General features: G+C 46.4%; 1 protein-coding gene across 6 annotated transcripts in view; it reads left to right on the top strand.

Moving 5' to 3' along the window:
- Positions 1-1704: 1704 nt before the first annotated feature.
- The window catches only part of HNRNPD (heterogeneous nuclear ribonucleoprotein D), a 10528-nt gene continuing 3450 nt past the window's right edge, over positions 1705-8782 (top strand). For 3 of the 6 annotated variants that reach the window (XR_012651272.1, XM_075033686.1, XM_075033677.1), the window contains exons 1-4: positions 1708-2099; positions 5988-6156; positions 6977-7138; positions 8285-8416. Coding sequence is in view for 5 of the 6 variants with exons in the window: in XM_075033686.1 (XP_074889787.1) it covers positions 1903-2099; positions 5988-6156; positions 6977-7138; positions 8285-8416 (660 nt within the window). In the remaining variant the exon portion in view is untranslated. Of the gene's footprint in view, positions 2100-2435; positions 2679-5987; positions 6157-6976; positions 7139-8284; positions 8417-8782 lie in introns of those variants that run through there. The other 3 variants (XM_075033667.1, XM_075033658.1, XM_075033697.1) reach the window with 2 other exon arrangements.

Genomic DNA, 8782 nt, shown 5'->3' with positions numbered 1-8782 from the left:
TGTGTAGTTTTGCTGTTGGCTTACAGTGGTATAACTGTACTTGTATAGAAGGGTGGATCATAAATGGCTCAAGACAAGGTTATTGTCTATACAGGTCAGTACAACCCACTTCTTTTCCTGACCTGTCTTGAGAGCACCATAGTGCCTTGAGTTAGCATCACTGTGGAAGACAGCAGGGTTGTCTCCTGCCAGCTGCAGAAAGGGAGAGAGTGGTCTGTGGCACAATATGACCGATTTCATACATCTCAAGGGATCTAGAACTACAGCCGTACCTCAGCTCGGTACTGCTTGAGGGGTTGGAAGGTGAGATTGCTATCATTTTCCAAGGTTTTTCAAGCACTTAAGTTGTAGCCTTGAGCATTCTAAAACCAAATTACTTCCCTAGAGCAATTGCTCCTGGAGTGTTCCAGTTGCAAGCAGGAGATTACAAGTTCCTGAACTTTAGTGTCAGCAACTAATTTCTGTACAAGTTGGGATCTATTCATTTAAGTTAGATCCTGCACTGGATTATTCTCAACTGGATCAGAAAACAGGTTTTCCATCTTGTGTATACAAGCAAGCAACATAACAAAAGTCTGAACAAATGATTGCTGGGGAAGGGAAACTGCTTTAGCCAGCAGGTTGTTTTCTGACTAGAACAGCTGGGATGGGTAAGCAAGCATACACATTTCTGCTTGAGGCCAAAGGATAGCAGCAGCCTGCCTTAAAGTTTTTTCGTTGACATGAGTATCTGGTTGTGCATCAAAAATAAACCTTGGCTGTTAGAAGAGTAAAGTGAAACATGAATAGCTAATTCACAGGGGTGACTGGTCTTGCAAACTTCTAAAGGGAGTAGTCTGGATAGAGGTTTCTCTCTAAAAGCTTCCAAACTGTCATTTCAGCGTTTATTTTTCTCTTAGGCCGTTGGGTGTTTTATTTTCTTGTCCTCCTGTCATACAGAAGGCTGCATGCTGTAACTGCTGTGGGTTAACCAGTTGCTAGGTTTGGGGAGGTTTGTCTCATCTTAGCAATCAGGTTGAAGGCGAGGGGACTCGCTGACACCCCTGGCTACAGACTAAAGCATCATGGCCACTGGGAGAAGCCACGGTGGTACATGACTTTGTTCTCCTAACTTTTCCAGAGTGCAGCTGGATGCAGAAGCTGTTCTTACCAGCAGTGCCTCCGGGGGGCTGCAAGCTTTTGCCATTAGGATGTGGCTTTGCTATTACACTTGCTAATAGACCAAAAACCACCTGCCTAAGAGTCAATTTTTACTTCAACCTGTAGCCCTTCATGCTTTAAATTTGGGTGGGGATTTTTTTTTTTTTTTTTGGTAAAAGCTTCATTGCGGTGCCTTCAGGCCCTGGATGCTCCAGGGGCTGTCCGCAGGTTGTGAGGTGCCCGGGAGCTCAGCGCCGGCCGGCCCTGCGGGCTCCGGTCCCCGCAAGCCTCGGAGACCCGCGCCGGGCAGATGCCCGGCACCTGCCGGTTGTAGAGCGGGCCCGCTCGGCCTCACGGCGAGCCGCCGTCCGCCCCGTGCCCTGCTCCGCAGCGGCCACCCGAAAAACCCAAAAGCGCTGCGGTTGGCGGCAGGTGGCCCGAGGAGCGGCGAGGCGCCCACGGGCAACGGGTCACCACAGGCCGGCGGCTCCGGGGACGGCGCAACACCCCCCCCCCGCCTGCTCCCCGGGAGGCGGCGTCACGTGACCGCGCCCGCCGCGCTCCTTCCGTCCGCCATTTTAGGTTGGGTCGGTGGCGGCGCCATTAAAAAAAGCGAGCGAAAGGAGGAGGGCTTGGCGTGCTCGTGTTGTCGCCGGGGCCGCGAGCGGGGCCGGGGCCTCGGCGGGGAAGCGGCAGCGGGGCCGGGGGCGGCGGGCGGTCGCCGGCCGGCCGGCGCGGGTCAGCGGCGGCGGCGCCGGCGCCATGTCGGAGCAGCAGTTCACCATGGACTCGGCCGCGGCGGGCGCCGGAGGCAGCTCGGCGGAGCCGGCGGAGCAGCCTGAGGGGCTGGCGGGGGCTGGGGCGGGGGGCGCCGACGGGGGAGGAGGCGGCGGCGGCGGCGGCGGGATCGAGTCGGAGGGAGCCAAGATCGACGCCAGCAAGAACGAGGAGGACGAGGGGTGAGCGGCGGGGGCGGCGCGGGCGCCCGGCGGCTTTTGTCGCTTCGGCGGCGTCCTGCTGGGGCGGGCGGCGGGGTCCGGCGCCCCTTGGCTCGGCCTGGCCCGGCGCGGCCCCGCTCGCCGCCCTGTTTGTTTACTTGGCGCCGCGGCGACGTCACGTACCGGGCCGAGCCGGCGGGGGCGGGCCGCCGGCGGGGCTCGGGCGGGCGGCGCCGCTCGGCCCCCCCCCTCCACCGCCTTCCTGTTTTCCGGGAGCAGTGGGGCGTGAGGAGCGGGGAAGAAGCCCCCCGCGGCGCGACAGTGACCGAGGCGAGCAGGGCCGCGCTCCGGCAGCGGCCGCGGGGGGCGGGCCGTTGCTCTCCCCGGAGCAGAGCGGCTCGGGCGGTAGTTGGCGGCTCACCTGGAGGCTGCAAACCTAAACGCGGCTCGGGGGCCTTGTGTGCTCTTGGAAAGTGCAGTCGCGTCGGTAGTTGGTTTGCTCCTCGGCACTGCAGGGAGTCGGGGGTGACGGGGTGCTCTGGGTCGGTTTCGAAATCAGTGGGAGCAGCGCTGTCACAGAGTTCCAGATGCTGCTGTCAGGTGGGCAAAGTTTCGTGCCGCTGTCAACCCAAATCCCACGGCAGTTTGTACATCTGGTGTGATGTGTGCCAAACTACAAACTTTTTTTCTTTTTTTCCAAATGTTCGGTGCATGTGTTAAGGACTGTAAGTCAATGTAACTGAGTGCTCAGGTTGCAATCACTTAGTGTTGCCCTATGTTGCAAACATAAACAGTATGTCAGCTGTGTGTCAGTGAGAGGCGTGAGGCACCTTGACTTCTCATCTTAGATCATTCCTCCTTTTCTCATGAAACTTCCTGTGAGGAAGATTGCTTTAGGTGACAGCTTACGAATGAAGGCAGCTTTTAATCTTCCAAGGGTCTCTGCCTCATGCTTGGCATGGGGTAGTGTCGCTTTTATATAGCAAGTGAAATTCACATATAATAAATCCAGTTACAGGACAGACTGCTGCTGTATGCTGTCTCCTGTCAGGCCAATAAGAAACTCAAGCTGCAGGTCCGGTTTTGATCAAGGCAGAAAATAAACTGGATAAAGGAACACTAGCTACTGTGTCCTGTAGAGATGTGCTGTGAAACCTTCCTCCTCCTGTAATAACCCAGGATGTTGCTGAGAGCAGGAAGAGAGAGAACAGGAACCTTTGCTAGGGTTAGTGAAAACTTAGAATGTTTTTTTTACTTCTTGCCTGCTCTTAATGGCTTTGAGTACTTTTGCAGTTTGCGTGTTCGTTTTACTTTTTGCCCTTTAATACACACCCATTAAAGGGTTTTCATGAGGAAGTCTCTTTTTTTGAGTCAACACAGCCAGAAAAAGTTGTCAGTGAGTGGTGCAGTGACACTGGGCAGTGATTACATGTAGCATACATTGACTTGTAGTTTAGTTTAATTGTTTTTTTGACCTGTTAATACTTATGGGTAATGCTGTACAGAAAACAGTTTGACAGCTCTCTTGGTAGTGGAGGGAAAACAGCACATCCTTGGTAGCCACTGGATGCGGGTACATTGGTATTTCCTTTTGCATTAGGAATTAGAGACAGTGTCTTCAGGAAAAAACAGTGTGCATGTTCTCATACCCTCGGATCTCCTTTGTGAGAGCTGTGGACTTGAGAAATGCACATGTTGGCAGCTGCCAGGAAAGTTGTGACTAGCCTGTCAAAGGCAGGCCAAAGCCAGTAGTTGCGGTGATGTCTGTGCTCTATTTAGCTAAGTCTGAAGCTTGAAAGCTTTCCCAGTACCCTTCTGGTAACTTATTTTGGAAAACTGTATGTGCTGATGTGACTTACACCAGCCAAACTGTGGTTTGGGAAACGTACATATTTTACAAGCTTTTGACAGCACTGTGACATTGCACCTTAGTTGTTTGTTGCACTCATGTTTGTGTTGTAGCCTTGATCTGACCTCAGTTTTGCAGTGGAGCAGTAGTTTGTCAACTTCTGTAGTGGCAAGCTGAAGCAGTCATGTTTTGCCGCTCTGTAACTGGACTCACAGATGCAGTTATTGAATGGTGGGAAGAAAATCCTTCAGAGGGCTGTCAGTTTCACACTCAAGTTCTTGGTCTGTCATGTGCTTGGTGATGTAAAGCAGGGGTTTGTATGTTGATTGTTAATAACTATAAACCAGGTTTTGTATGTTTATATTAAATGGTTTGTTGATAACTAAAACAGGTGTTTTGTATGTCAGGTAGCAAGTGTGTGTTTGGTAGTAACTGCTAGAGGATCACTATCCCCCATGTGTCAGAAATAGGATGCTGCATCCTCTGTAGGTGTTCTGTTTTGCTGCTTAAAAAAAACCGCACAAAACAAACAAGAACCTTAAAGATGGATGAACACAAGGGCACAAAGAATACTTTGAATTACTGTCCATACTGGTAGGAGGCTGCTGGTTTACCAGTGTGGACCATTTTTTCCATATGGGTCCTGAAGGTGAAAAGATGTCATACTAGAAAGAGGTTTTGGTGCTTTGTTGGAGAGAGTTCTGGAACTACTGCAAAAAGTGGATAAAGGGATGGGGAATCAGTACTCCTGTTTATAGACTTCAAGACTTTTTATAGAAACATCTGAAGCTCCTGAACCCCCTCATCTGTATGGAGGTTAGATATGTTTGTCAGAAACTGAATGCTCTTGTTAATTCTGTAAGAGCACAGCTAATTCAATAGAGTTAGTTCACACGAGCAGCTTTTGATTTGAGAGAGTTTGACTTGTGGAAGTACAACACGATTGTACATGATTGGCAGAAATATATGTGTGTGGAAAGTGGAGAAGTTGGAAATGTGCTACAGTGGTTTTTCAGGTTTTCTGATAACCGTGTGTGCAATTGTGGAATAAGTTGGTACAGTGAAAACAGACAAAGCTTTGTAGAAAGCGTTTTTATAGATCATAGTGGATCATACTTCCTGTTTTCAGCCTGCTGTAAAATCTTCTTCACCAGTATTAGAGATCATCTCAAATCAAATCCTCTTTTGAATGGGTGCATAAGCCCTATGCCTAATAACTAGGAATGTTTTATTTGTGTGCATATTGGCTTGATTTTTAGTTGATGCAAATCATGAAGTGTTTCCTCTGGAGGCAGTGGTTCTTGATTTTTCTTTCCTTTTTTTTTTGGTGGCTTACTAATGGGATGGGATGGTTATGGTTTGATTCCAAGCTTCCAGCATGCTTTTGAAAATACAAGTCATGATCAGAGTAAAATGTACACATTTGCCCATCAACACTGGTCCTGCAGGTAGTATATTGGGAAGATATTCTCGTGATTGTATTGGATTATGCCAGGTGTTTATATCATGTTTTTGGGAGGAAAGAGAAGCTTTGACCATCCAATACTTTTTTACTGCTTTCTGGGGAAGGAGAGTTGACTAAACTTTAGTTAGTTAGTTTAGTTTACTAATATTGGCATATGTCCAGTCCAGACTAGTACATAAACGCTTCTGTTTAACTGTGCTGCCTTACAAAGCTGTTCTGCCTGTGTTTGTTTTATAAGCAGTTGTTTGGAGGCTCCGTAGATAACTAAATGGAATTAAGCCTGTGGTGGGTCAGTAGTGGTGGAGATGCAAGGAAGTAGTAAAATATCTTTTTGTCACTCTTAGTAGTTTCTTGGGATAGCAGAGTAAGCAACTGCAGCGGAAGGTGGTGCAAAACTTTCATGTGTGTACATGTAGGTCTTTATCTAATCCTGCCGGGATTGTTTAAGCAAGTTCTCAAAAAGTGCAGGTCTGTGTGTGTCGTGTCACTGATAAAATTCTGCTGTTCCTTACATTAGGTAACGGAGCTCATAAAGCTTGACAGTACAGGATTTTGGGTAAGACATGTTAACAGATTAACCATCTTGTCTTAACAGGAAAATGTTTATCGGCGGCCTTAGCTGGGACACTACAAAGAAAGACCTGAAGGACTATTTCTCTAAATTTGGTGAAGTTGTAGACTGCACTCTGAAGTTAGATCCCATCACTGGGCGATCAAGAGGCTTTGGCTTTGTACTCTTCAAAGAATCGGAGAGTGTAGATAAGGTAGTATTAATGTAATGAAACAACATGTTCGATTTCAGGTAGCAAAGATACAGCATGCAGATGATTGTATGCATAGTTGTTTGTATCTGAGCTGTTAAAGATGATTCTGGGATACAATATATTTAAGATGCTTATTGAAATGTTTATTTTTCCTAAACCATCTTACTCGTGATGCAGTGACCAGGACCAGCAGTGATTCCCAAAGTATGGCTTTGGGTACTTACAGGGGAGCGTACTGCAAACAGCTGGACTTGAGCGCTTTAAAAATACTGTATATAAATGTCTGCTGCCTACTACTGTGAAAGCAGTAGTTTACAAAGAACTTCAAGTCTTTGCATTCCAGAGCTGCAACATGAACCCCTAGAGTAGAGCCAGTGGCTTTGACAGATCTGGGCTTTATCCAGGCAAAAATTAGCTGTTAACCTTTCTAAAATGCTGTTGACACAGGACGCTGAAAAGTTTTCACCTTCATTGACTGTTGGTGATATCTGAAGTACAGATTCTTTTCCTCATGAGGTTTGAGGATGGGATTGTAGAGTACTTTCTGAGGAATGTTATGCTCTTACTCAAGGGAACTTGGGTGATACGTGGCTCCAAGTGACTCTTGAAAGGCTTTGTCAGAACTGTCTGTGTCAGTGGATGGTGATTAAAATCATGGAACTGTTTGGTTTTGTGCAACAAATTATTGCTGTAATCAAAGTATTGAAATTGAAGTGATAGTATTAAAAAAACTAAGTATAAAATAGCTGGTCCTTGCTCAAAACGTCAGTGAAACATTTAGCTTGAACTGCAGGTAAGATTGTGTTTTAATTTTCCACAGGTCATGGACCAGAAAGAACACAAGCTGAATGGAAAGGTCATTGATCCAAAAAGAGCGAAAGCCATGAAAACAAAAGAACCCGTTAAAAAGATTTTTGTTGGGGGCTTATCTCCAGACACACCTGAGGAGAAAATAAGGGAATATTTTGGAGGTTTTGGTGAGGTACGTGGTGAAATAAACTGCTTATACTTGTAGAATTTGTTCTGTCTTCACAAATTTAGTAATAAAAAGCAGCCCCCAAATGCAACCTGTGTGGATGCTACTGTAAGCTTAATGGCCAGTGTAGCTCCATGTGTCTTAGTAGTCAGAATTTAATGGTAAGGATATTAATTAGAGGCTTTGAGTTGCATAAACTCAGTTAATGGAACGAGGAGCTGGGATAAGTCAGAGTCAGGAACTGATTCATGGGATGTCTGGCAGTCTTGACTGGAACAGACATGGGAGGCAATGTTTTTGAGCATGCTGCTTTGGTCAGTTGGGTGAGATGCTCTTCAGCCACCCCAGCTGATCTGCTATGGCACAGATTCAGACAGTTTGCCTAAATTTTATGCAACTGTGTAGTCTCTGTCTCTCTCTGTCCCCAGTTTTTGGTAGTGCAGGTGAACAAAATACCACTGCAGTCCTTAAAAGCTGGCCTTACATGAGTCTGGTACAGCTGCTGCTTCCCTATTAGTTCTCATATGTTCCCAGCATCAGGTCATGACAAGTCAGTTATCAGGGAGTTCAATTGTCAAATACCTGCCATCTTACTACCTTACAGACAGTTTGCTCTGGACTATAGACTCTAACTACTGTTTGCCTAGGCTGAAGTCTCCTGTGCCATATGTAAGGAGAACTTTACTCTGTGTTTGTGGTCAGATGTAAAATTTGTCCTGTTTAATATATGATTTTAGCAGCTGTTGTGGATGAACAGAACTATGCACTGCACAAAGCTACATCTTTTTTTGTATGAAACTTGAAGGTTTAGGTCTGCTCAAGGTTTGAAACACCTAGCTACTTCAGCCTTAACTGAGTTAAAACTGAAAGTCAAACTGAGACTTATTTATCCAGCACAACTGAAATTTTATTTGTGCACCATATTTTGCATGAGTTCCTGAATGGCCAGATGATACTATGAGTTAGAGGATTTTTTGACATTTTGCACAGTTATGAACACTATTTCCAGTGAAGGTGATGTAAAGCCCTACAGAGGAGGCACATTATGATGTTCAAGTCTAAACAATTTCAGTGAACAAATACAACCTGTTAGAAACATTTTTAAGTGTCATGAGTGGCAGGCTAAAAGATAAAATCACTTTCTTCTACCAGGTTGAATCGATAGAGCTCCCCATGGACAACAAAACTAACAAGAGGCGTGGATTTTGCTTCATTACTTTCAAGGAGGAGGAACCAGTGAAGAAAATAATGGAAAAGAAATACCACAATGTTGGGCTTAGTAAAGTAGGTGGAGTTTTTCCTAGAGAAACTGAACAATGACAGTAGAGGGGATTACATTATCAGTTGCATCTGTTTGGGGATCATAGTCTGAAAACACCTCGAAGCATTATTTCTCACATGTGGGCCTTAAGCCTACGAAGTATTTATATAGGTGCTAGGAATAGGTTACTGAAATCCTAATTCTGAGCTGAGGGGGTTCCTGGTGATGTTTTGTACTGCACCCCCTATGGGGAAAGGGATGGACTGTAGCATATTTGTTCATTGTGAAGCTCCTACGTTCTCTAGCTGTGTGGTCAGAGTGCTGTGTCACTGATCTGCTCTATCAGGCTGCACTGTATTTTCCTGGTAGCTGGCTCTTTGTGTGTTTAA

The sequence above is a fragment of the Buteo buteo genome, chromosome 1 (assembly GCF_964188355.1).
Source record: "Buteo buteo chromosome 1, bButBut1.hap1.1, whole genome shotgun sequence".
Taxonomy (NCBI): Eukaryota; Metazoa; Chordata; class Aves; order Accipitriformes; family Accipitridae; genus Buteo; species Buteo buteo.
This window is presented reverse-complemented; position numbering and strand designations above follow the sequence as displayed.